The sequence below is a fragment of the Myotis lucifugus genome, unplaced genomic scaffold (genome assembly GCF_000147115.1).
Source record: "Myotis lucifugus unplaced genomic scaffold, Myoluc2.0 scaffold_119, whole genome shotgun sequence".
Taxonomy (NCBI): domain Eukaryota; kingdom Metazoa; phylum Chordata; class Mammalia; order Chiroptera; family Vespertilionidae; genus Myotis; species Myotis lucifugus.
The window spans coordinates 1021654-1049472 of record NW_005871167.1 but is presented as its reverse complement, the minus strand read 5'-3'; the positions used below and the strand labels follow the sequence as shown (position 1 = coordinate 1049472).

The 27819-nt window shown below is 41.8% G+C and overlaps 1 protein-coding gene across 3 annotated transcripts in view; it reads right to left on the bottom strand.

Annotated features, from left to right (window-relative positions):
• Window positions 1–360: 360 nt before the first annotated feature.
• LRIG3 (leucine rich repeats and immunoglobulin like domains 3) overlaps window positions 361–27819 on the bottom strand; it is a 43894-nt gene continuing 16435 nt past the window's right edge. For 2 of the 3 annotated variants that reach the window (XM_023757948.1, XM_023757950.1), the window contains exons 4-19: window positions 18691–18822; window positions 17981–18124; window positions 16813–16956; window positions 16369–16512; window positions 15805–15948; window positions 14802–14882; window positions 13826–13897; window positions 11212–11283; window positions 10533–10696; window positions 8127–8447; window positions 6739–7020; window positions 5352–5804; window positions 4425–4583; window positions 2703–2846; window positions 2341–2616; window positions 361–1022 (exon numbers count right to left, since the gene is read on the bottom strand). In XM_023757948.1, the coding sequence (XP_023613716.1) occupies window positions 778–1022; window positions 2341–2616; window positions 2703–2846; window positions 4425–4583; window positions 5352–5804; window positions 6739–7020; window positions 8127–8447; window positions 10533–10696; window positions 11212–11283; window positions 13826–13897; window positions 14802–14882; window positions 15805–15948; window positions 16369–16512; window positions 16813–16956; window positions 17981–18124; window positions 18691–18822 (2977 nt within the window). In that variant the 3' untranslated portion in view covers window positions 361–777. The remainder of the gene's footprint in view (window positions 1023–2340; window positions 2617–2702; window positions 2847–4424; window positions 4584–5351; window positions 5805–6738; window positions 7021–8126; window positions 8448–10532; window positions 10697–11211; window positions 11284–13825; window positions 13898–14801; window positions 14883–15804; window positions 15949–16368; window positions 16513–16812; window positions 16957–17980; window positions 18125–18690; window positions 18823–27819) is intronic. The other variant, XM_023757949.1, reaches the window with a different exon arrangement.

The window sequence follows — 27819 nt, the reverse complement described above, 5'->3', positions numbered from 1 at the left end:
CACAAGGCATTAGGCCACATAAGGCATTATTATAATTAAGGACTCATGGCTCCGGCAGTGACTTAGCAATGATGGTTGTACTATATTACACCAGAGTATAACAAATCTTGTTTGAAGAGTTAGAAGCAAATTAACGTACCTTGAATCTTTGCAGCTCCTTCTCACTATATGCTTTCACATACACTAATCTGATTTGAGTCTATATTACAACCCTGGGAGGTAAGCAAAATGGTTGAATTTGCTCATATTTTTATGTGCTGCATATAATTTTCATCAATTTGAGACATGATAATATGAAATAATTAAGCCTACACAGTGTTGGAAACAATAAAAATGCTATTATATAGATGACACTTGGGATCAAAATGATACATTTTATTAAATGTAATGTGCAAAGTAAAATGAAGTGACCTCTATTCAAAAAAAGTACAAGACAGGTATTATTTAAATTGCTTTAGTACTTATTTTCAATAAAAAGAAATCCGGCATTATAAAAATACATAAAATAGTCATGGATTTATACCCTTAATTTACAGAAGATTTTTTTGTTGTTGCATAAAACAAAGTTATAAAATACTTTAAAAAGAAATTCTTATATGAAAGTTACTCCCAGTATAAAATTTTTATAAATTTTGGTAATTTTGGTCCATCTGTATAAATAAGACATTTTATTCTTTTAAAATTCATAACTCCATTTAAAAACATAGGATTCTCTCTCTTTTAAATAAAAGTCCACTTGAGGTAGTAGTATATTAGAACTCTTTGGTCCCATTCAGTCTATGTGTCCAAGTCATAAGACTGAAAATTTGGAGTCCTGTGGTTTTCTAAGGTCTGTTTATAGGTACATGTGTGATTTTCTTGCTGAAAATCTGTCCTTTCTTTCCCATCTTCTTCTGACTCAGAGTCCAAGTCTGGGGAAGAATGAGCTTTCAAGTGAAAAGCTCTTGGCTGACAATCCGACGTCTGCCCAAAGCTTGAAAAGACATCTAGGTGAGGTCTCCTCAGAGGCTTTCCAAATGTTCCTAAAAGAAAGAAAGAAACCCCTTGAGCATGTGGCACCTTTTGCTAACATGAAGTCATCAGAAAACACTTCAAATGGAGCGCCTTGCCCCATGAACACGAATAAACATTTTCTACAAGTCCACATTATGGTACTTGTGGGTATGTGTATCTGTGTTATGGAGACAGAACTTACAGAACTCCTTGTGGTTTAAAGAGATCCCACACTTGGGGTGCACGCCCGAGATCCCCAGGCAGGCCCTGTGAAGTGTTAGATGACAGGGTACCTACATCCCTCATATATATATAATCTCCACTCAATATGTCCATTTCTTATCACTTCTATGACTTATAGTAATATTTATCATTGAGCAGTGAAGTTCCCCAATATAAGTTCAAAACCCTGCTTTAGGACTTAAGAGCCCACAGTCTCCATGAAGGGCAAGTTTAGACAGTAACATACAAGTAAACTGTGCCTGAATAAAGTATCTTTTAAAATAATCCTTATGTCATATTCTTTCCTTTTTAGTAGCACAATATTATTCAATTGACTCAAATTCTTGCCTGAGTTTTATAAAAGATATTATTTTCATTTTTTCCCCAAAAGGAATATAAATAATTATACTGTGACAAAATATAAAATGTCTTAATAGCTGGGTAAAATATCTTAAAATTCTATTTCTTAACAAACGAGACAAGCTGTGGTTTCTTTTCCCCTATCTCCACTCAGTGACAAGATGACCTAAGTTCTTCCATCGCGCTGGTTCCAGGCACCAGACGAAAGAAGTCTGCACACGAAACTTGGTGCCAGCCGGCGTCGACCACCACCACTGGGGGCTTTAAGGCTCTGCTGGTCTCCTCTGCCAAAGGTAGTCTAGCCTGGCTGGTGAGCAGTTAGCTGTTGCCAGGTAGGACGCCGTCTACCCTTCGGCTGCAGGTTTAGTTATAAACCACCAGACATCCAAACCACAATCATGCAGTGCGCACAACTCCACCCCAAAGGCTGTTGTAGCCCAAAACCACTTTTTCCACATGGCTGAGAAACTGAGCTCCTAAGCCACTCCTGAAACTCCTGTGTTCTAGAGGGTGCCACACACAGCGCTACCCAGAAAGCTCCTAAGGCTTCGTTATGGACTAAATACATAATCAAGTAAAATCCCCCATGCCTGACTCTGCTTTTAGAAATATGTAAACTAACAAATAGAATGTCATAACAGAATCATTAAAAATCAAAGACATTTTTCACTCGCTCAGCATCTGAAGTTCTCTCTCATTGCTCTCCCACACGCAACGTGGGCTAGGAGTCCCATGTCAAGGTATCTCACAACTGAATGAACTTACCCATGAACGAATTACTTGAGGTAATTGGTGCTGGCTCTGAACTTGGACTAAAATCTAAAGAGGACTTGTTTGGACACACGTTTTTCGGGCCAGGTCCTTCATGTGGAGAGTAAGTAGAGTTGATTAACTTCCTCACGTGGGAGGGCCAGCCTATGTCACTGCCACTCTGTTCGCAGGATTCTTCGGGAGGATGAGGACATGGGTAGCACTCCTTTTTCTTTACGTAACTGGCCTCACAGTGGTCCATTAAAGCAGCTCGAGGGTCCGGGCCGCAGCCTTTTTCATGTTGAGACAGAAGGAGAGAGAGTTAGCGCTTGTAGAAACCTTGCAGGAAACAGAACTCGGGTGGGAAGACCACATACCTGCGTGATAGGCTTCAAAGGGATCCGGCCCATATACATTCCCCTTCACATACACAGGGCCTGCGGGTCCCAGAAAGGGACACAGGAATGGATCTGTGGCAGCTTCTACGTCGGTTTCACTGCTGTTGTCAATATGACATGTCCCTTTAAAATAGATACCTTAGTCACTGAACCCATTGTATCCAAGTACCATTCAGTACTCTCTCTACTTTGGGCATTTTCCACGTTTACAGACTTTGGATAGAGCATCATATAAAGGAAGAAATTGCAGAAATGTAGGGTTTTTAAAAAAATGCTTCGAAGCCTACGGATTGGGTAAACTCGTGACATCTCACTAACAGGGACCTGAACCATTGTACCAGGTGTGCTAACCCGTTTGCTGGCCCCACCTGTTGGCAAGGGAAACCGGTCTGTGTATGAGAACTGCAGCCAAGCGCTGGGACCTGAACCACAGGGTGTCAGCAGCACTGTCCCTTCCGCCACGGCCAGTGACCAGGACCACACACTGGCACTTAACCAATGACCTCTCAGTGCCCGAGCAAAGATGGGCTCAGCCAAAACCAAGTCCTATCGTGAGGATCTGAGCTAAACAACTCAGAAACGAGATGCCAGTCAGCAGTGGACCCAGCAGGTGAAAGGCAAGAGATGTGGTGAGGGTTGGAGGTGCCTTGATGAGCCATGTGCCTGGAAGCGGGAACTGGACAGTCAGATGGTGGCTCAGAGAGCAGCAAACGTGCAGACTGTGACTCGGTAATGCTGGTGACCCCTACAGGGCCCCGAGAGCAGGTCGACCTCCAGCCCCAGCACCCAGGCGACAGGGCACTGCTACGTTCCGGCTCTGCCCCTTTAGCCTTTCATGCAGACCTCCATGAATGTCCTTTCGGTAAACCCTGCTACATGTGAACGAAAGTGGGCCTCTGCTCTTTGCAACCAAATGAGTGTAACCGGAACATCCACTTTTATCTCTCTGCTATCACTGCCTTACCAAGCCCTCTGTCATTGTTAGTTGAATTTTTGCTCACCACTGACTAAACTGTAAAACTGAAAACAAATCTTCTTTCACAAGTGTGGCATCCCCCACAGAGCAGACACTCAATAAACGCTTGCCGGAAAAGGTGCCAAAATGTTTGAAAATAATGTCAATAGCTTCCACTTGCTGAGCCCTGAAGATGTGCCAAGTGGTTTTCCATTACCGTTTCATTTAATTTTCACAACAACCGAACAGGAAGTACGGTAACTGTCCAAGGAGACACGGAGTGTCAGAAGTGGCTCTTGAACTGAGGCTGTGATCTTACTTATGCTGCCTCCATTTTTTTTTTCTTAAAACCATACAGTTCTTAAAGCAAAGAGTCAGAATTAGATTTCTCTAATAAAAGTGTTTTTAAATCATTTGACTTTTAAGACCGTGCACGAAGCCAGCCAATGCCATTTACTACGGAGAACATTCAGGGCACCAAAGCATATTTACAATGTAAAGAAAATACACTGCATGGAGGAATTAAATTCTACTTAACCTGCTTGTCTCCTTCCATTGTCCGAAACAAAGCTTTTTTCGTATGTAAGAAAAAATGTATTTAATTTTAGCTTTACTAGTGACCTTAGGCCATGTCCTCAGATCCGTTTCTGGTGAAAATTAATATTATATGTGAATCTTCCATCAGGTTATTTCAAAACGACCCTCTCTGAGAGCCCAGAGCGAAGATGTTCACCTCAAACACTTACCATTGCTGTCGTGTTGTGGTAAGAAAAATCCGCCCCCTGAGGAAGTGACGAACTGGTGGTGGCTTCCGCTTTCCGAGGAGACGTACCCATCCTGTCTGTCAGCTAGCGTTCCCTGAGATGACAAATAACTAGGGATATCTGCCGGCAAGTTGGTCTCATCTACAATCAAACAGCAGCACTCTCTTAGCCAAGAAGGATCTCAAGTGCCCCGCGGGCTTCCCCGATGAACAGCATGCACTGCTTTGGTTTCTGTGCATTCAAATCACCGAGTCCCGCAAAACCAGCTGGTTGTGCAGCGCGCAGGCAGGCAAGTCAGGGCTGCTCTGGGAAGCCTGAGCTGATCTCCTACCTTATTGCCGTGGGATGCCCCTCCCAGACTTCAAAAACAACAAGTGTTTAAAAAGAAAGGCTTAAGGATTTTCATGGGGTGGTACCTAAGCTCTGGAATCAAGCTTGATTTCTGTGATAGTCCTGACTTACTCCTCATAGGAGTCTGCACATAGGCCTCTCCCTAATAAGTAGTGTCCTCCCTAGACTCCTGCACACACATGACAAAACCAAAACCTACAGCAGAGTATAAACCTCCTAGCTAAGGGGCTGGTCCTGGTTCTCCATCAGCATCTTATGAAGGAGTTAGGCTACTGAACTCTTACGATGTCCATCGCATCTCACAGCCAACAGGATATTCGGATGAGGTTTTCACAAAAAGTATTAATCTTTAAACACAGGCTATATTTTGGGCCAGGGTGCTATTTTTAGCTAACCATATTTCTGCAGCTTGAAACAAATGAGTCACCCTTCTGACATGGCCTCAGACTCCAAGACACACATTCTGGAAGAGAATTACCCCGGGATCTCACACTCCCCCCCCCCCCCACACACACACACAGGACTGCTACACCCCATGCCAAGCTTCTGTTTACACACCTGTGTTGGTAATGCTGCAATCTTCATTCCTCCGCCTTGTGTGGTATATGATGACCACCCACACGAGCGACGTGCCCACCACACAGCAAACCACGGCTATGATCACGATGCCCACAGTGGCCCACCCGTCATCGTCTAAGGATGAGGCAGTCATCTGCGGGGAGTCGCAGGTCGGAGTGGGGATCACACTGAGGCGCACGTGGCCTCTCTCAGTGCCCAGCGTGTTAGACATTTCACAGGTGTATTTCCCAGCATCGCTGACATCTGAGTCCACAATGATCAGCAGCTGGTTGCCTGCTGCGAAGAAGTGCCTCTCCGTGACCACCAACGGGCTGTCGTCCTTGGTCCAGTTCAGCCTGGGAGGAGGGCTCCCTCCCGCGATGCACTGCAGGACGGCCGTTTCTCCCCTGGTTACCGTTCGGTCCAACAGGGGCCGCAAAAATGATGGCGTTTCTGAAATGACAAGTTATGTCTTTAATCTTTTCAATGAAATCAGGCTTTGCATAAGACCTAGCACGTGAATTTATTCAAAGTGAAAGGTGAAATTTTATTCTCCCATAAACTAATGCCCATGTTTCTTTTAAAGCCTAAACATATACAACTCGTGGGATTTCATTTCATTGTCCAGGTGTCATTTACTCATCACACCAGGTAAGAATAACATTTACTATTTTTTAACCTCAATCTCCCTCCCTCCTGACAAGGTTGAGGAACGGTGGAAGAGGGGCAGAGCATATTTTTCACAAACAGAAAATGTATAAAAATAATTTCGAGCACAAGAGTGTGTTGATGCATAAAAATAAATCAGAACATTTAATTTTTTAAAGAGAAACTTTCTAGTGCCAGGTGTCCAGGCCTATATTAAAATTCTGGAAATGATTTACTTTTATTATGTGGTGTTAAGAGGTTACTTTAACTCCTTTCGAGATACACATCTGACTAACATGTTCACATTTTTAAAAAAGTGTTTGTTTAGGTAAAAGATAAAAAACAAACTCTGATTTCCAGAGTGGTAGGGTAAGCTGAGCAAAGACACTAGGTCCCTCCCAATTTGTTCGTGTATTTATTATGTCAGACATTCTTTGTGGTGTTGAGAACCAGTGGAGACGGCATGATGGGGAGAGCAGGGGCGGGTGAACCCTGCAATACAGGGAAAGCGTCTCCCGCTCCTGGGAACAGAGAGTGCGGGTTCGTCTCACTGGCTGTGGCCTGGAAGGTGTGAAGCACTCCTGACTTCAAAGAGTCTGAGGAGCCATTTGCTGTTCCCAGGAAAGGGCGGTGTCCCTGGGCCATCTCTCACCCTCACAGCTCTGACACTGAGGGTCTCTGGGTGAGCTCGCACCTTGATGATTAATTTATATCACAGAATCTGAAAATACGCACTTACCTAGGACAGTCAGAGTCGCATTGGCAGAAATGCTTCCTGCGCTGTTCTGGGCTGTGCAGCTGTACACCCCGATGTCCTCTATCTTCACATCCACGATAAAGAACACGTCATCCTCAGGCATAACGTGCATGCGCCTCTCCCTCGCGGCAGGGAAGTCTGTGCCCCCGTCCTTCTGCCAGGCTATCTGCGGGGCCGGGTGCCCCAGGGCGGCGCACTCCAAGCGCGCCATGGCCCCCGCGCGGATGGTAAGGTCCATGGGTGTCTTGGTGAACGAAGGGAGCACTGAAATCAGAAACACAATGTGGGCGTTAGCACTGTGGCCTTTTAGAGGCTCGTTTTCCTGCCTTTTGTTTTTGATGCTCACAAATGTCCCTGACAGAGGTAAGGCGGGGTTATTTCTAATTACAAGACAAGGAATCTAAAGTTGAGATGGAATGATTCAGTGACTCCCTCAAGGTTACAGAGGTACAGAAATGATGGGGTCAGGATAAAACACAGGTCGCCGGATCTTCAGACTGAAGGTCTTTTGGCTATTTTCCAGTTTCCTCAGTAATTATCTGTGAGATCATGGGCAAATCAATTTATCTCTTTGTACCCTGACCACTCCATATTTTTTTTCTTTTAAGTCCCTCCTGACTCTAATACTCCATGACTTTAAATGTGTTTTGTCCTGCAACTTAAACTCAAAAGTGTTCCATGTCAGGCCTCAGCAATCATTTGTGGAATGCATTAATAAATCATACACAAAATCTTTCACCGGGGAAGATACAAACGATTAAATGATAAAGTGGCAAGGATCCCACTGTAAACTGTACACCTACCATACAAAGCCAATGATGATACCCTTCTTTTACTAAGAGCAGCTAACACTCACTGCTTTTACTGAGTACTTACTGTATTCTAGGCAGTCTGCTGAGTGCTTTACACAAATTATTTTACTTAATGACTATCATACCTATATAAGGTAGGTACTATTATCCCTAATTGACAGATGTAGGAATGGAGGCACAGAGAGGTTAAGTGACTTGCTCAGAGCAGAACTGGCAGAATTCAAACCCAGATCTCGGCATTAAAGGCGGTACGCTTTAACACTATGCTTAGGGTGTCCCATATCAAACTAGTGTACTGTGAACTCCAAAGAGCACAAGTTGTCTGGTTCATCTCTGGGTTACCCATCACGCTACATATGGGTCGACATAAACAATGCTTCCTTAGACACAAATAACCAAGAATCTTAATTTTGTGGGATGAGAGGTAGGAGCAGAAAGGGTTAGGTGGAGAACGCTGAGAACAGAGGACAGGATAAGGGGGATAAGAGAAGGAACCAACCAGGTGCTTTGTTTCTACAAGGTGCCTTTAAATGCCAAAGGAAAAGTCGGATCACGTACTGTTTACTGTAAGCTTGGCTTTGACGGAGTAGGATGAGCCAAAGTGATTGGAGATGACACACTGGTATTTCCCTTCGCTGGTAAATTCCACGTTGCGCAGCCGAAGGATGGTGGTGTACTCCATCACCTCCCCGCCTTGGGCCCGGAGGTGTGCATAGTTTTCCATTTCAGCATCAGGCAGCAGTTCGTTGTCCTTTTTCCAAGCGAAAGTCATTGGGGAATCACTGCTGCTGGCAGCCGAGCAGATAAAGCTCAAATTGGAACCTTTTATTGCCGACTGTGTTTCTGGCTGCACCGTGATCTGGGGTTTAGGGAAATCATCTGTTCAATAATGGAGAGGAGGAAACAAAACCATTTTCAGGCTGGAGAGTCCACATGCTACTCAGATTTGAACACCGAAAACTCAAAACAAACAGGGGCTTAGGTTTTACCCTTTGTGTGTGTTTCCCAGATGGAGTAGCCGCCCCAGTGATGAAACGAGAGCCCGGGAGTGTTTATAAAGGAATTCGTTCTTCAAGTAGAGACAGAGATCTATTTATCAATCATTAACTGAGAGGAGCCTGCTGTTTGGGAATACAGTGTATCCCAGACCCCTTGAGCTTTTTAAATGTAAATACAAGAAAAAAATCAGTTAAGAAATGTCCAGGCTTATGGGCCACTTTTAAAGGCTACTATCAGGAAAACTGCAATTCTTCCCATGTTCTCCACATATAAGGAGCAGCAAAAATGAAAAAAAAATCAATCAATAATGATAATCAATATCACTAAAGATAGCAATGAATACCCCACTTACCAAAAACAGAACCCGTATTAAACACAGTACTCTGTATGGGGAGCAGAAAAAATAAGCCTGTAGTGAAAGAGAAAGCACCTCCCCCGCTCACTGGGAGCCCTGGCTTCCAGGGGACAATCCATCAAGCCGCTGTGCTACATGTCAGGGCTACATTATAATTACAGCTAAGCAACTCTGTCATTCCACACAGTTATTTTTAGTTCTCTGTTACTTTTTGGAAAAGTTACCTTTTTGAACTTCAGTTTCTCAGAGATGCTCTAAACCCAGAAGGAAACATCTTGGAGCTACCAAAATGTATTGTGTGGGTTTGTGTGTGTGAGAGAGAGATGGGGTGAGGGAGGTGCTCTGATAACTCCATTGCTGCTCATTTCCAATGCCGTGCCTGCACGTTGTACTCAAAGACAGTTTCTTCTTTTGTAGGATTATTCTAAAATCCTCATCTGGAAAATCAATGCTCATTCCCCACTATGGAGGTTAATAAAACATTATAGCCACTGTATATACAGGTGGGCAAAAGTAGGTTTACAGTTGTGAGTATGCAGAAGTTTATTCTTGCATTGTTTATTAATTATTGTATTATTGCCCATACGAATTGTAAACCTACTTTTGACCGCCACTGTATGCCTCAGAGTAATAAAGAGTTCATATCTGGGAACTTGAGAACTGTGAGAATAGCTCAGGTACTTATAGAATAAGGCCAAAAGCTTATTTAGATCCAAAAGCTACATCGTTTTATTTCCAGAAATATATATATATATGTATATATATTTGTTATACTTATCTAAACAATCACAGGCAAAGCAGTTTTAAATAAAAATTTTAAAGGTCAATGTAAAATTAGGTTCTGTAATATCTTAACACACGTGCTAAAATTTCGGCAAATTGTGACTTCATGTTCTATACACGCATTTTCACAAAGGTCTCCGTGGCAGTGAATAGTAAACTGTGTCGTGTAGTAGGCAGCAAACTGCACCAGGGAGATGAAAGTGTGGGGTTTTTTTTACCCAGATCTACTAACTAGTAGGTGACATTTGGGTAAGCACATTTCTAATGCCGAAATGCTTAGATGCTAAAACAATAGACCTTAAATTTATTTATAATAAATTTCCTATTGCTTGTAATGCTTTACCCACCAGTAGTAAAAAATTTAGCAGCCTGTAACTCACTGGCTAATGATTTGCTCTTTCTACTCCACATCAATAGCATCTGCCCCGGGATTAGTGAAGTCTCTTCACTGAGCTCACGGGAGCCTGTCAACAACCCCCGGAGTTGGGGCCGCAGATCCCAGAGTTCCCATTTCATCCGTATAGAGACCGAGGTTCAGGGAATTTAAGTGACGTAGACGGGCTGGCGCTACACCCTCCCCGTCTCCGGAGCTCCAAGGTCATTCTCTTTCCATCAAACCACCCTAATGCCCAAACGAAGATGAGGAAAACTCTCCTTCCCATCTGTAAAATTAAAATAATAAGCCAACTACAGATCCATTTCCACCTACCTCAGCAGAAATAAGTGCTTTATTAAAAGAGCACAAATTTATTCAAAACCATTATTTGGACAAATGGGAGACATAAAAAGAAGAATGACTAAGAGGCAGGGGCAATAGTTAGACTCACCACACACAAAGCCATCTGGGCTAACAGCAAAAATGCTTCTTCCCTTCAGCAGCTGAGGATGGGCGCAACTGGCATTTACAAAGCTCTGAAAGTTGTTCTCCGCCACCCACTGAGGGAGCCATTTCAGTTGGCAATCACACAAAAGGCTTGATGTATTTAAATGCCTGAGGAGAGTAATTACATTCAATTTGTTTTGTATGAAATGCAGATTTGTACAAGTAAACCAAACTCAAGTAAATATTAACAACACGATGAATGTGGAAAGCAAATACACATATCCTATGTAATAGTATCCTGTAGTCCATCTTAAAATGCAAGAAATGTGACCAGCACAGTTTTTTGTTGTTGTTTTTCCTGACCTAGTGAGACAGAAGTGCTGATAGATCAAGAACACCTTCCTGCTGAAGACTTGTGACTATGATTAGGCCCTGTACTGTATGAGGGCTCACAAAGTTAAAATGCAAATTCATCACAGAAAGAACAAGAAACTTCTCTTTGTAACAAAAGGAATGGATTTTTCCTTCATTGCTTTTCGCTTTTCTCTTGTTTTCTGGTATAAAAGTTAAGGAATATTAAGAAAGTGCTAGACACATTTTACAGGGACATAATCTAGGATGATATACCCCATGGTGGTTTCCCCTCTATGCTTAACTGAAAACTCTTAGAAAGGAAAACTTACAATTGTTGAAGCTTCTTCATTTGTGAAAACGCATTGCCTTGTAATGACATGATTGCATTGTCACTCAGGTCTCTGAAAACAAACACACAGATTAGAGCCAAGTATGGTCACCGCGTGCCCTCAGGCAGAGGCTGGGCCCACACTGCCCACTCCATTCACCAAACACTCTGTGTTGAAATGCACAGATGGGTCGACTCCAAAGACCCACCAGGAAGTGAAGGCTGAAGAACAAGGATCTTTGTATGAGAGGCCAGCTCTGTTATGGTGACAAAGATTCTTTACATTACCGCTTACAGGTTACTTGACTCATCAGGGCCCAAACTGTCCTGCTGTATAATTTTATTGAAGTTCTCATTATTCAAGTTAACCATTTTCAATACACAAATAAAATTGCTCGTAATTATGCTTTTTAAAAAACCAGCGTGTATAGAATAGTCCCTATGATGCGCACTGTGCTAAGTGGCTTAGGTATATTACATTTATTCCTCACAGCAACCCAAAAGATGGCATTGCTACCTTGCACAGCAGGAGGAAAAGGGCAATACGATTTGAACCCAATTATTTTCAATTTCCAAACCTATGCTTAATTGCTAGCCTAATTCTGCCACCCACAACTCGCTACTGTAAAGATGGTTAAGTGTTTAGACAAGATGTACTTGCTAAAGCAAACAAACACTTGAGGCAGAACATTTATACAATGAGCAAATATTCTGGGCGGATTTTATTTTTAACTAGTACTTACAAGCAGTTTGAATTAAAGTGCTCTCCACAATGATTACTACTCTGTTTTTCTTTACAAGGGTCAGAGTATACAAACAGGATTTTGAATGAGACAAGTGGCCACAGAAGACAGAATGAAGGTACCAAACACAGGCAGAGAAAAAAAGGCTTGGAGAGTCAAGGAGGTTTAGCAAATTGAAGCAGAGGTTAATACTCCACTAATTCCACTTTCCCAGAAATGGAATGGGTCGGATGACAAACCCTTTTGGCTGGTTTCCCTTTGAAAATAACTTGTTTCAGTAAGTCCGGCAATACTGGTCTGGCCTTCCAAATTCTGCTTTGCACAATCATTCCACCACAGCCTGAGCTGCTGCCCTGTCGGTATGGCTAGCCACCCAAATCTCCCACAAGCTAACAGGTAAGCCAGGCCATGACAGCAAGATGGCCCAGAGAACACAGCGCAGCCTCCACTCTCAACACAGAACAAACAAGGGCACCAACCAAATGTATATTTTAAATTATAACTTCTTTTGTCTAAGTTAACAGATATTAAAACTTCTGGCTATAAGCATGCCTTAGCAGTGAGAGTGGACATATCTAGATTACTTTTTACTTTTACTGTCCAAGTATAAAACATATACTCATGGTTATAAGCAGCTGGTTGGTTCAGTGCTCATGCAAGTTTTGACTCCTATCATGGTTGGCTAGCCCATTCTCCTAAAGCTGAAAACAGGTTAGCCCCTAAATGCCATGTCAAAATTGTGTGCTGGGTGTTACTGAGAATGGCCGGTGGCAGAGACTGTGAAGGCAAGAGCTCGTGCAATGCAGGGACACTGTGAAGGCAGAGGCAGCCCTGGTTTGAGTCCTGAATCTATCCGTTGCTAACTAATGGGTTAGTGGCAAGAGAACAAGAAAAAGGACAATAAAGGGGGGGGGAGGTTGTACGTTTTATAATTACACAACAGCAGTTGTACATTTTATACTTAAACAACAAACTAACAAAAACTCTCAAAGTAGGGGTAATACCCTCCAAATGTCACTCTCAAGAACTGTGGGGATTGTTTTTTCTAATATTCAAGTCACCTTCCTAACTGTACAATGGAATAAACCCTCAGAATCTCCACTTCTTGGTTTAAAAATAAAGATAATAATAATAACTATTGAATAGTTTTGTCATAGGATTAATGAGACAATACACCTGGCATCATGCCCAACATGTTGTGGGTGCATAATAAATGGTAGTTTAAAATTATGTTTTATTTTATTTTTTCCATCACCTGTATCATTTACCTCCTCTTCCAACTCCTCCTCCTTCCCTCTCCCCCAATTACCACACTGCTGTCCATGTCCATGAGTTCTCTCTCTTTTTCTTTTTTGCTCAATCCCTCCACCCTGCCTCGTCCTCCCCTCCTCCCCACTCCAGAGCTGTATGCCTGCTCTCCATCTATGAGTCTGTCTGTTTTGCTTGGTAGTTCAGTTTGTTCATTAAATCCCACATATGAGTGAATCATATGGTACTTGTCTTTCTCTGACTGGCTTATTTCACTTGACCTGGAGAACAGTATGCTAAGTGAAATGGTAGTTTAAAATATATATACCACTTGAGAAAAAATAACTAAACAAAACCCAACATAATCTGCAGTAATGCCCCTAAATGGCAACCTGTATACTTCTAGACAGATACAGATAGATGGATGGATGGATGGATGGATAGATAGATAGATAGATAGATAAGCAGGTAGAAGGGCAGACAGAGATAAACAGATGTGTAAATGTACTTTATGCTATGAAGAGGATGTCAACAAGATTACATTTTAGTTTGTCTTATCTTTCCTGACACATAAGTAAATGCCCATCTTAGTCTACCAAGGATAACTAAATTCCCGCTACTCACAGATGTTCCAACGCATCCAAACCAGTGAAGGCTTTTTTGGTAATAGATCGAATCCGGTTTCCCTGGAGGATTCTGGGGGCAAAAAAAAAAACACAACAAAATTTACATTGGAATAGTTAATAAAAACCATTCTGGGAGTAGAATTCTCATGACAAGAACTGCTTTTGAAATCACTTGTGAGTACTTTATTTCCTTGAATTGAACAATATATTCTGTAAAAATGTATCTGTGCCATGTACTTCAGTAATATAGTTCAGCATGGTTTTCACAGCATTCAACAGAGAACCCAGCAAAAATAGGTATTCAATAAATGACTCTGATGGTTACATTAAAGCAGTGATTTTCAAAGTCTCTTTAGGAATGGCGAGGCATTCCTACGGGTGGAAACTTATTCCAAGGACACTTTCTTGGCACTTTAATAAATAAAGCAGATAACAGTGGAGACTTTCTCTTTAGCCTCCCCACAGACATTCAGGGCTACATGAAACTCAATTTGGAAACCACCGGCTTACAGTACAGAATTTGGCCACCTGCAAGGCCATTTTATGGCTACAGATAAGCATGTTTTGATCCTGGACTGCTTGGAACCTACTTCCATATTCTCAGTAGATATTGGGTCACTTCATTTAAACATTTCTGTGAGTAGACTGCAACAGTGAAAATTTCAAACTGTTGAAACTTTCACACAATGATAATCTTTAGAGTCTAAGCACTCTCAACAATTTAAAATTCTTATCTAGATATTAAAATAAGTTACACACACCAAAGTGTTGAATAAAAACCCTTAGACCCAAGGAAGAAAGCAAACTCATACACATCTTGTATAACAGCCCTCATTTAGGGAAATGACAAAGGGTAGCAACCACATTAAGCACCTATTTCTACACTCTTTAAGCTTGTGGAACTGACTGAATGGAGACACAATGTTTACTTTAGGTCAAAGAGGGAGTCAAATTATGAGGCAAATCATACTCACAGCCGCCGCAGTTTGTCAAGCCCAGAGAAAGCACCATTCATGTCCTCAATAGTCCAGGAAATTTCATTGTTCTTCAGATCCCTAATATAAAAGAGGGATGTTGTGAAACTGGTACTAGGTACTTAAGAGAATATGCAAGCATTCTCTTTAGGGACACACTCAGAAATCTAAGATCACCACCCAGGTGGCATGTAATTTGTAATAAATTCCTCATTAATTCCCCACATCATCTCCACCCCTTTCCAAACAATAGAAAATTCGAGCTCTCTCCCAACATAACTCCTACACCCTGTCCTCTTTACCACAGCATTTTAAGGTGGTTGGTTTTTTTTTTGCCCAAAATCAGGACAGCTGACTCGAGCTCTATTAATTCCTCTATCAAGATGACTAAGTTCTGAAAGACTTGAATAGTCTGAAAAATACATTAAACTTTAAAACCACTGTTCCAACCACATAAGCAGGCGTTCGCCAAAGCATACAGTATGTCTTTCAATTATGTAATGCTTCAAGTAGTGAACAGAGCAAAAGCCTCTGACAGGGCAAAAATCAAAAGCCCATTGCACAACATTAAAATTAACATTTGCCGAGAGTTTTCAAAGGTCAGTTAATCAACTCCCTCTTCTTTCTCTTGGACAGAGATCAAGTCTGGATATAACTGGTATGAGATCTTTGTGCTCTGGGTAATTTTTAATCTGCATTTTCTAAAGAAAAATTAGTGGATTTGAAATTGTTTCCCTCTTGAGCAGTCACCAACTTCCTGGAGATCCTGAGAAGGCTAAGTATAATCACCAAAACAAGCTGATCACCGTCCTTTTTAATCCCTTTAAGAAACACACATGGGTGAAATAGACCGATTTTAATCAAACTGATCTGGGAAAGATTAAGACACTACTTCTAAGGCCGCACACATTTCCTTCACAACAAAGGAAATCTGCTGGGAGAAAAGTGGGCACATTTAGGAACCAATTAGGTTCCTGTACAGAGAGCAAAATGTGTAACTTACAAAGTCTTTAAACTGGAAAGCCCCCGGAAGGCACAATCAGCAATGTAGCTGACTTTGTTGTTCCCAATGTGCAGTGTATTTAGCAAGCTTAGGCCCAGGAAGCTTGAATCATCTAACCTCGACAAGTGATTGAAAGTCAGGTCCCTGGAAAGGAAAAAGGAACAAAAAAAAAAACACACCTATCATAGCTTTTACTTTCTAATTCAACACGATGAATTGTTTAAAGAAACAAAACAGGTAATATTAATGTAACCACATTAATCCTTATTCTAAAACTCTGCCTCCTTACTAATACCCAGGTAAACATTATTCCTAATCCCAGTAATTTAAGAGAAACACCTCTATTTGAAAATAGCCATCACTCACTGCTTCAGCTCATGAGCCACAGACCTGAAGCATCATAGTGGTCTCCAACTTATCACAACAAAAAATGCGACCAGGTTGCATGTGAAAAATGCTGTCACCTGGGATACTGTTATGAAAATTTCACAGATCGGTGGTAAGAAGCTCATGCTCTGGCATGATCCTTGCTCTCAAACTTGGGGAGAATAAAAGGCAACTCACAGCTCACTGAGTTTTTGGCAGAACTCCCAGGCATCAGGGCTGATCCTGTTGATGGCATTTTGGCTGAGATGAAGTTCCTGTAGCATCAGCAAGCCATAAAGCCAGCCTTTGGTGATCTCTGTTAGGTTATTATGGTCCAGCTGCCTACAATGACAACACGAATCAAAAGCAGGATCAAGAGTTCATTATCTAGTCTCTTCAAAGGGGACCTATGATGACAGCCTATTACATATTCCTATTGTTACTAGTTAGTTTCTGTTAAAGACCTCAGCAAAAAACAACAAACCATGTGCTTATAAATTCTCAGTCACTTTACCTGAGACAAAACTAAATTGTAAATGATTGTAAATGATGAGACTTTAACATGATAGGATTTCGAATAAAAGCTGCTGAATGTTCAGTAATCACACTACCTGGATAGGAATTATGATAAACTACACTTACAAGATTTCCATGTTGCTCAGCCCCCAAAAAGCTCCATCCATAAGTCTTGTTACTCCGTTTCTTTGCATTTTCAGAGACTTCAAAGCTCCCAGCCCTTGGAACGTGAGCCCATCTACATTTTTTATCTTGTTTCGGTTCAGTTCGCTGCATTGGATATTACAGTTAAATTGTTAGCTTATAGGACAAATTCTGGAGGGGGTAATAACATGTCACATTACTACAATGTAGTTACACCAGCCCGTGTTAAATTACATATTGTCTTAAATTTCTAAATATTTGTATCCAGAAAAATGTTGATTTATTAACAGTAAGTGAATTTCCTTCTGAAATGTGTGATGTATTTTTGAAATGATAAAATACTGAAACTAGACTACACTTTTATTTCAAAACTGTTGTCCACTCAGTATAAAAGTAAACTAATATATTTTTTTAATTATCTGGAATAATGAATGTTACATTCAGACACGAGGTCTTTTCAGGAACAGGGACAAATTTATCCTGTCCAATCTGCTTACAACAGTTGGTTACCCTCGTGATCCTTCATGTTTAATGCTTTCTCTTTAAGGCCGTCGTTCTCAACCTTGGTTGCACACTGGAATCACCTGGAGAGTTTTAAAAATTACTGAGGCCTGGATCTTACCCCAGAGGTTCTAATATAATTGGTGCAGGGTGTGGCCTGGTCACTGGGATTTTTTAAAGCTCCCCAAGTGTCTGTAATGTGCAGCCAAGGTTGAAAACCACTATTTTGTAGGAGCCTGTTCGCAGATCATTCCACTATTATTAACGAGACAGTTCTTTACAGCCACTTAAGCTATCAGAGCCTCCTGGAGTTGTCGGCATGATTCTCATAAACCACAGCTGTTGAGAGTCCCCATGATTTCTCCAGTGCCACAATGACGCCTTTGTCCAGAGGCTGCTCAATGATTACACTGTTCACTCTTTTGGTAACAATCCGACATGCCTTGTCAGGCAGGAGCTTGTACTAGGTGACTTAAGGCTGTTCTGATCCAGGGATTCCACAACTCTGGCTCTCAAAGGGAAGACAGCAACATCCTTGCTTCCAAACTCCTTCTGCTGCATTGTGGCTGGTAGGGGACGGACCCCAAGGGTGTAGAGAAGGCGAGGAAACATTACCTAAGTCTTCGGTCCTAAGAGATGTTTTACTTACAGGTGTTGCAGTTGGGGCAGTTTGAACATCTTGGGTGGTATAGCCGATATCCGGTTCCTGTTCAGCTTCAACGCCAGGAGCGTGTTGGCCAAATTATCAAAACACCCAGGTTCCATCGACGTGATCCGGTTGCTGTTGATGTACCTGTTAAAAGTTTGAAGATGAGCTTCTCTTTCTGGTTTCTTTGGGAAGACAGAGCGCATGCATCGTCTGTGTTATAAAGAATCTCCACAGAACCTGACCACCAGTTGTAACAATGGACATTCTAAATAATCGTTCTGTAGGTCCTTGTGGACCAGTACTGACTATGATTCACACACTTTGGTGGGGAAAGAGTAACTGGAAAATCTGAAAGTTATAAAAATTTGTTAGAGATGTTTACTCACTCTTTAGAAACTAATTTCATTTTTATGCATGTATTAATAAAACAATAATTGAACAACAATGGTTTAAATCTGATTTCTTTTTAAAGAAGCAGTCTGTACCCCGTAAGTTTTCTAACAGTCAAGGGATGTCTAATTTTTTGTAAGAGTAAAATGAAGGTTATGGTTGTTCAGATTTAAAGCAAATTATAAGTCAATAAGAAAGTTATATTTTTGATATATCAGCAGTAAAATAAGCAGTTTGTTACATCTTAAAGTTGATTTTCTTGTTATAACATGATAGTTCCACCAAAACTAAATACTTCTGCTAAAGAAATCTTGACTTACAGATATTTGAGTTGTAGAGGTGGAAATGCAGTTTTAAGCTCTGAAATATTATTGCTGCTGAGGTCCAAAGTTTCCAGGGACTGAAAGTGTTTCAGCTGTTCAGGTACTATTTCAGCAATCCTGTTTCCAGCTCTGGAATGAAGGAAAGCAAAGATAATAGGAGGGATGGTACGACAATCGGAAAGGTGAATAATATTCTCTATTCCTCACTTGCTCTCCAGAAAAAAATGGAAAACTGCTCTAAACAGTACTTTTTAAAAGTTAAACAGCATCTCTCTAGTCACTTTAATTTTGAATTAAATAGTACGTTGTAACATTAGAATATAATATGAAGAACATCCCTATAAAAATATGGGCGTGTTACCTAAATGCTATGCACTTCGGAGCAAAGATGGCTGCACTCTAAAGGAGGCTGAGTGCCCTTACTCCCAGCCACGGACTGGATTTACAGCTAAAATACCGCGCAGTCGGCTTGGAAAAACAAGAAAAGCATAGCTGAGTGGACGTATTTTGACCGAGGAACACTGAAGACAAACAACGTAGAGAGTGCACCTATACAACAGCTCACACGATGTGGTAGGGCTGAGCCTCGTAGCCCGAAAGGAGAGTCCGCCCATGAACGGGGCAACGGCAATCTAGACCCAATCACAACAGAAGAGTCCAAATAACCCACAAAAGGGACACGCCTAGAGCAGACAGCTCAGAAGTACAAGGAAGATACACCTCTAGGTCCCACAGGACATTCTCTACAAAAGCCCACCCCACAAGATGGGGAGTCAGAGTAAACATATCTAATACATAAATGCTATGCACTTACACTGCTTTTTCTTTGTTATTTCGTTAATATTCATTCTTCCTCTTTCTTTTTATTGAACAGTATGTGAGTGCCCAACACCGAGCTGGCAGTCCAGGCACTAATCTGCTAGCTCCCTCTTCCTTCTTCTTGATTCCTAATCTACCTGTAATTCTTCGCTTGGAAAGTACCCACACTTCAATACTCATCAGACCGGGGCTTTTTAAAAGCCATTCTAGAAAGATCTCTTTTTCTTTAAGAAATAACAAGTTTCAATACATTGCCAGTCTTCCAAACCAGTGGATGTGTTTCAGGGCTCCGAATTTTATACAGTACTACATATGAGCATCTCAGTTTATGTAATCACTGGTAGTAATTACACTTAACATTTTTGACATTGCCCTGGCTGGTTTGGCTCAGTGGATAGAGCGTCGGCCTGCGGACTAAGGATCCCAGGTTCGGTTCCGATCAAGGGCATGCCTTGGTTGTGGGCACATCCCCGGTGGGGGTGTGTGCAGGGGGCAGCTGATCGATGTTTCTCATCGATGTTTCTGACTCTCTGTTCCTCTCCCTTTCTCTCTGTGAAAAATCAATAAAATATACTTACAAGAAAAAAAAATTTTGACATTAAGTCCTGAATACCAAACCAGAATGTCCAATGTGGTAGCTACATGCGGCTCTTTAAATTTAAGTAAAATCCAATGTTAAAATTCAACTCCTTAGTCATCCGTAGCCACATTTCAAGTCCTCAGTAGCCACGGGTGTCTGGGGGCTGTCAAACGGGACAGTACGCACACAGAACATTTCTATCACTGTGGAAAGTTCTATTGGCGAGCACTGTACTAGACTACAAATTAATAAAAAAAAAAGAGGCCAAGGCAAAGCTCTAAAGAGGTCATCAATACAACAGATTCCAAGGCGAAAGTCACCGTTAAATGGCCATGTTGCTAGAAAAGATGAATTAAACTGAGGTGAGGGTCATCTTAATTGCTATATCAGATCTTTGTCTTTTCAGTCATTTGGCAGAGGAAATAGCACGTTAAGGTAGAAAGGTTGGGAAGGTAACAGTCTACCTACAAACAAAAGGTCTTCTCTTTATAACCCACCCAAGAACAATAAAACACTCTGAAGGCAGAACTCTGTATGCAAGACAAGTCACATGCTGGCATTTCTAAACCTAGTCTGCAGTTAACCTCTGCTTAATGAGAAAACTTAGAAGATGTATCTCATATATGTATATTTCTTACCAACAGATATATTTCTATGGTGTTGAGTTTATTAAGCTTTTTTTGCATTATTATATTTCACAGTCCTCTCACCATCTCAGAAAGCTCCTGAGGTAGGTTCAACTTGATGTATTTTCCACAAAGTCCTGTGTTGTGTTCTTACGTAGCCCTTACCCTGGCGGCCTTGTCTGTCATACTGTGCACTACCCCCTCCATGCAGGGATATGTCTCTACACCTCTATCTTGGAATGTGCATGGAATCTAATCATGTTGAAGATATATTATTAGATTCCAAGCTCTACGCTAAGCATTTTTCAATATCTGTATTTGCCACTTAACCACAACAACATTTCTCTGGTATAGATATTACAGTTAAAATTAGGAAATTAAAGCTTTTAATCTAACAGTGCAAGCACTCCCAAAGCACCTCACAGAAGTCCTTATTGGTCCCAAGGCCATCCCTGAAGGCTTGTTTCATGGCATACAGTTTCAAAGGTATTTTGACAATGAAGGCCTCATGGGGAGATGCACCTAAAGAAATGCCTACTACTTCCCACCCTTGTAAAAATGCTGTCCTTCTGGTTTCAAGCTAATGTGGGAATCCACCCTGGCTCACTGAGGCACCATCATGCCACAGTAAGGAAGCCCTGGAAATGCCTCAGCTGTGTTTGCACACAAGGTAGATCAGAGGGGGCCAGGGTTCTGCATGTGTCTGGCACCCATCACAGAAGAACTTCCTGAATGTGTGCAAACTCAGGTGTGGCTTTCCTCACAAAAGAGAATAAGGTTGTTATGTTTTCTATTTAGACAACTAATGAAACTTCTCAGAGCCGTGCTGAAATCCTCCCTAGGTCACTTTCAAGGACTGCGGGGGAAATCTTTTTTGATCCAAATCATCTGAGAATCTAACCCCATTGTCAAGTAATTCTATACACGGTAACAAGGTGATGCATATGGTAAGAGCTAAACTTTTGTGATAACAGTAAGGTGAAAAACACACATACAAGGCACAAACATCAAGGCCTCAGATTCCCATAACGTCTTACAGACTTTGTTTAGAGTTAAGTCAGCCATGACCTCTGATTCCGACCATTTCCCACATCTGGATTCACCAGTGTATAAGCTCCTTGATCTAGTTGTGAGGTACAGGGCAATGCAAGTGAGACAATTAGTCAATTTCTAGGTCCCGGAGATGGATTCAGTCCAAGAGACAAGCCACAGGGCCTTAGGGTTAGTGTGTGTGGGTTAAACAAAACCACGCTTTAGGGGACAAAAATGTTCGCTTAAATACATAAGCCAACTGTTGCATTACCAGGATGTTCCTCCCACAATCAGTGGAGTAACCCTGAAGTGCCCAAGTCACCTCCCCCACCCTCTCCACCTCCCTCCCGTCCCCAGCCAGTACCTCCCATTAAACTCTGCATCTGGTTTTGGCCCCCAGGCTGTCTGGGGCTAGTACAGCTACACTTATATTTAACAACAACAAAAAGAAAATGCTCGGCTTTAGTTTTCTGCAATAAACGGAGCAAATTGGTCTTTTGTGGGAGGGAGCGGCAGACCCACAGGTGTCTATCCCCTTGGTCAAATAAGGCTACGAGTTAGATAACAGGCCTTACAATCTTTGGTTTATATATTGGTTTGTTTATAAGGTAATTATGAACAAGGTATTAAAACTGCCAATTACTTGAGTGACGAATAAAATTTTCCTTGCAGTGAAAGTATGCTCCAGCCAAAGCCAGCCATTTCCTGAGCTGCACACCTCCTAAACTGCAGTGTGAAAGCGCTCAGTTACAGACGGGGCGGCACAGTGCCGTCTTTGTCAGCACCGCTTCTGGCACAAAAATCCCTCACAACTGCCCGGATAATAGTCCCTGTATCACAGAATCCGGCCTCTGTCCTCATGGAGCTGAACTGAATCCAAATACCAGTTTCACATTAGCTCTCAGACTTAACTGGCCAATAACCACCTGATATGCACCAGTTTTGTTTTTGTTTTTAAAGCCATGCTTTATATCATGAAAGGGTTTTTTTAAAAGGAGACAGCTACATTTAAAACACTAGATTAAAAACTCTTTTTAATCACCTAAAACCCTCCATCTAAACACGTCTGATACTAAGAGTGGGCCACAATTAGCCACTTCTAGAAGACAAAGATTTAATTCAAATCTAGCGTTCTCCAAATATGGATACCTACCAAAATTGATGGGCACATTAAACGCACTGCTGTTAATGTTTTTGGCGGGAAGTATGAATTGCTTTAACAAAACAACAGCAACAAAAGCCAAATTGTGTGAATATCTTTTTCCATTACTAAAGTTAATGTGAAAATGCCATCTTTGCATTGTTCAAAAACCACACTATGGTACTGTAAAAGCATTGGAAGGTGTTCCAAACATGGTGTTCCAATCCATCTTAAAGACTACGAATATTTTGGTCTTCTCTGCTTGTTGACAGTACAAGGTGTTCCATGGTTAATCACTGCCGAGGTCAAGGATAATCAGTCCCTTGTGGACAGACACAGACCTGGGGTCCTGGTCAGCTGGAATTCACAAGGTTCCCTCGGGCTTCTCAGAGCCACAGCAAACACAGTCCCAGGTATTTCAGCTGTGGCTTCTCAGGCCCAGCAATAAAGGCTTCATTTTGCTGCTAACTTCACCTTTCAGCCTACTTTGCCAAAGGCCTTTAAATGTAGAGGCACACATGACTGACCATTTTGTATGATGACATTTGTCCTGAGAGTTCTCAAGATCTAATAATGAAGGAGGGAGATATGGTCCCTGACCTCACAGAGCTGAAATTCCCGTGGGGAGAAAAGGCAGGCAAACGGGAGTGGTCACTGAAGTGACAAGTGCTATGATAAGGAAGCAGTGGAGTGGAAGAGGGAAGGGCAGCCTCCTAGCAAGTGGTGGGAGGGGTGCAGGAGGTCAGCAACACTTCCCACAGCCAGGAGCCCCCTAGTGTTCCAAGCAGAAGCAAGTGAGAGTGAGGCAAGGCTTGATTCCCTCTGAGGAAGTGAAAGAAAAAAGACAGCCTTGATGGCTGAAGTACAGTGTTCATGGGTGGAGACTGCAGACAGAGGAAGTTCAAGCGTGAGGTGCTGGCAGGAGATAACAGTAGGCCAGATGGGCATGCTGTAAGGCATGTGGGCATGTGGCTTCTACCTGAGGATCAAGTAGGAAGGGGAGGACGGAGACTTTCAAATGGTGGGGCAACAATCACAAGTGCATTTTAGAAAGGTTGCTCTGGCAGCAGTGGGTAGAAGGACTGGGTGGGAGGCAGGCCACACCAGGTGCCGGAGCACCCCCAGGAGGTGCAGAGGACACATGATGGCACGCTGGGATGACGGTGACTGTGTGCCTAGATGTCCCCTTTGGGTTTCCCAGGGCCCAGGCTGTGCTTTTCTTCTACCCTGACATACAAGCTTGGGTTTCCAGCTCTGTCGTCTCTGGCACTACTGGAATTCTCATTCCCTCCACCTGTGCTACCACAGTGCTCTGTATCGCTGATAAGGGAGGCCTTCTAATGCACAGAGCACAGACTATGGTCCTCTCTTGCTCAGGTGTGAGATGCTGACTAGAAGAGCCAGTATTGACATTTTAGTGTGCCTATAGTCCAGTGATGGCGAACCTATGACACGCGTGTCAGAGGTGACACGCAAACTCATTTTTTTGGTTGATTTTTCTTTGTTAAATGGCATTTAACTATAGAAAATAAATATTAAAAATATAAGTCTTTGTTTTACTATCAAATATCAAAAAATTTCTATATGTGACACGGCACCAGAGTTAAGTTAGGGTTTTTCAAAATGCTGACACGCCGAGCTCAAAAGGTTTGCCATCACTGCTATAGTCACTAGGGAAATAGAGAAATGTATTCTTCTCATATATAAGAAATGCGCTTATTTGTTCTGATACTGTGAACACCTCCACTAAATGTAAATCCGGACTAATAACAGTAAAATATAACTCATGAGGTTAGTGACATAACCACTCAGTATGATGATGATTGGCTTTACTTTTTGACTCACTGTGACCTCCAGAAAGCATAAGAGTCTCAAAAGAATCTCATGTACTCATAGGTGGATATAGATGCTGTTAGTTTATTTCCAGAGTTTGAAAGGAGAGTCACAGAGTGAAATATTCTTTGTTAGTGAGGAACCAGAATATCAGGTTTTTTCACACTGGAATTCCTGAACCAATTAAACTGTAACTTCTTGGTGAATAAGAAGTGTCTGTCAATCGTTCCAACTGTCTCCAACAGGAAGCTTAAGGCTTTGCAGCTGGGAGGTGTAAAGATGTGCAATCTTGGCTATTTAGAGAAGGTGTGTGCGTGTGGCACTTTCCTTACAGAGAGGGCGTGCTCAGTGAAATTTAATTTGAAACTATTTTTTTATATGTTGCAATGCCCTCTTTTCTTAGAATGCATTTCTCTAACCACATCCCTTAAGTCCAATTCAGTTATTGCAACTAACAAATTGCTGAATCCATGGTCATTCCATACAACCACAGAGCAAGTATATTAACTGTATTGACTGGGAGAGTCGGCCTGGCCCCAAGGAAATTCTGATTTCTATATATAACTTGCAAGCAACCAGTTTAACATCATTTATAAAGGAATTACAAGTTGTTAAAGAAAACACTACATTTTGCAAACACTTTAAAGGGCACTGATACTTCCAACAATAACTCCCCCCCTTTCTCCCCCCACCCCACAAAAAGAAAGCTTCCTTGGAAACTATCTTGGCTAGAATACTAACACCCCATAATATTAGGTTTCTTTAAACAGAGAGACTTGGCAAGCAAAGAACCTCTTCCATGCAGATAAAAATAAACTCTCTCTGCTCATCTTTTTTCTAAAAAAGTAATTAAGTTTCATTAAAAGAACACGTTTAGACTGGTCCACTGGTACTGTGGCATCAAAGAATAAAGCCAAATGAGGCAACGTTAGCAAGGAGAAGGATTCTTGATTAAGAATTAATGATACTAAGCAGCAAATGAGCCACTGTGAGGGGCAAAGAGTCAGTTCTTTCAGCTAAAAGCCAGGTCAATATAAAATATAATTATCTTTTGGACCATGAACATCATAATGATGGCCACATGTCTTAATAAAATAATCAGGGCCCTATTAATAAGGCAATTATAACACATGTTAAAAATGAAAAAAGAAATGAGTCAAAAAGCCATTCACACCAGATACAAAACAACTCTTTTTGATCCCCAAGTGTAAATTCAATTTAGTCCTTTATATAAACAAATTTAAGAGCAAGTTTTTCCATTTAGGATGCTAAAGAAGATACTTACTGAACAATTATCGTAATCTGAAACGATTTAATTACATGCAATAAAAATTCACTCTAGTGACATTTAAAATTTCCCATCTTTTGAGGCAGAGGCGCTCCCTAGCCATTTCCATGTGCCAGACCACTGTTATGGTTCAGCTGGGAGTCTGAGTCTTCCCGTTAGCTTGTGATTTACTTGTGAGTGGAGAGAACTTCTAATTCATTTCTGGTTCCACCACGTCGGGACTAAATGAATGGGTTCAAGACCCTGAAGCGACTGGTCATGATTAGTCCAGAAACTCTAGTCTAGATCAAAGTTCAGAGTAGCCCCTACGGATTTATGTACCTTGAGGTTCTAGATCAGCCATGGGCAAACTATGGCCCCCGTTTGAAATGAATAAAACTAAAAAAAAAAAAGACCGTACCCTTTTATGTAATGATGTTTACTTTGAATTTATATTAGTTCACACAAACACTCCATCCATGCTTTTGTTCCGGCCCTCCGGTCCAGTTTAAGAACCCATTGTGGCCCTCGAGTCAAAAAGTTTGCCCACCCCTGTTCTAGATGCACATGTACGTCAGAGAACGTTATGGCCACTATAGCCATCACTCATCAAAAGGAAACATAAACCTCTGATCCTATACACTAACCAACCTGTTATATTGTAGGAGCTCCTTTTTTATTTTTATTTTTTTTAAGTAGGGTCTCTTTGAAGCAACAATTCAGACCACAGTTCCCCAGCAAGGGGACGCTGATTCTGTTCTGATTCACTACACTTTGATTTTCTCACCTGTCAACAAGAGGAAAAGAATGATCTCTTCCAGCTCAAAGCAGCTGAGATTCTGGATGTGGATGACAAACACTGGAAGTGACAAGGTTTGCTGCAGAGGCTTCACACGATCATGCCGAAGCTGCAGCCTTTTAGAGAACCCGGGCTCACTTTGGGGGCTCCACATCTTTACTCTGTTGGAGTCCCACTACCTGGCTGCTCAGCCTTCCTTGGTTTACTCCCTCATTTCCCTGGGGCAGAGCAGAGCCTCCATTAGCTTTCCAAGAAACCATGCGTAGGAGTGTGAGTGTGTGTGCACGTGTGTGTGTTTCATGTGTGGAATATCTTCATAGGAGTGACAGTTTGGGTGTGTACAGAGTTTATATTAGACATCCTTTTCCCTTAGGATTTGAAGACAATGTTTTGCTCTATTATTGCCCTTACTACATAGTTGTAAGTCTGAGGAGCCAGAGGCGGTTCTGATTCTCTATCCCAGTGTTTCTTCAACTTCAGCAGGCATCGGAATTATGGGACAGGGACTTCTTGAAGCAAAACTGGTGAGCCCATCTGCAGGGTTTCTCTTTAGGAGGTCTGGGTGGAGCCTGGGGATCTGCATTTTGCCAGGTTCCCACATGATGATGATATTGTTAGGAGCACCCTTGGGGGAACCACTGGCGATCCTTATAGCTGATCTGCTCCCCCCCCACCCCCTCCTCTCAGAGCTTCTCTTTACCTCTGGTATTCTGCAAATGCACAGTAATGTCCCTTAATGTAGGTTTTGTTTTTTTCTTGTTTGCTGGCGCACTTTCAACCTACAAATGTGTTTCTCAGTTCTGGGGAATTTTTTGGTATCTTTGATAATCCTCCCCCTCCTATGTACACAGACCTCCCTTGTGGCATACCAATTAGATAGGTATTAGACTTCCCAGTGGATCTCCCCATTTCCTCATTTTTATCTCCCCTCTCCCATCTCTTTGTCTTTTGGTTCTTCTTTTTGAGAATTTTTCAACTTTTTTCCAACCCTTCTATTACCTTTTAATAGTGTCTGTTACTGTATTTTTA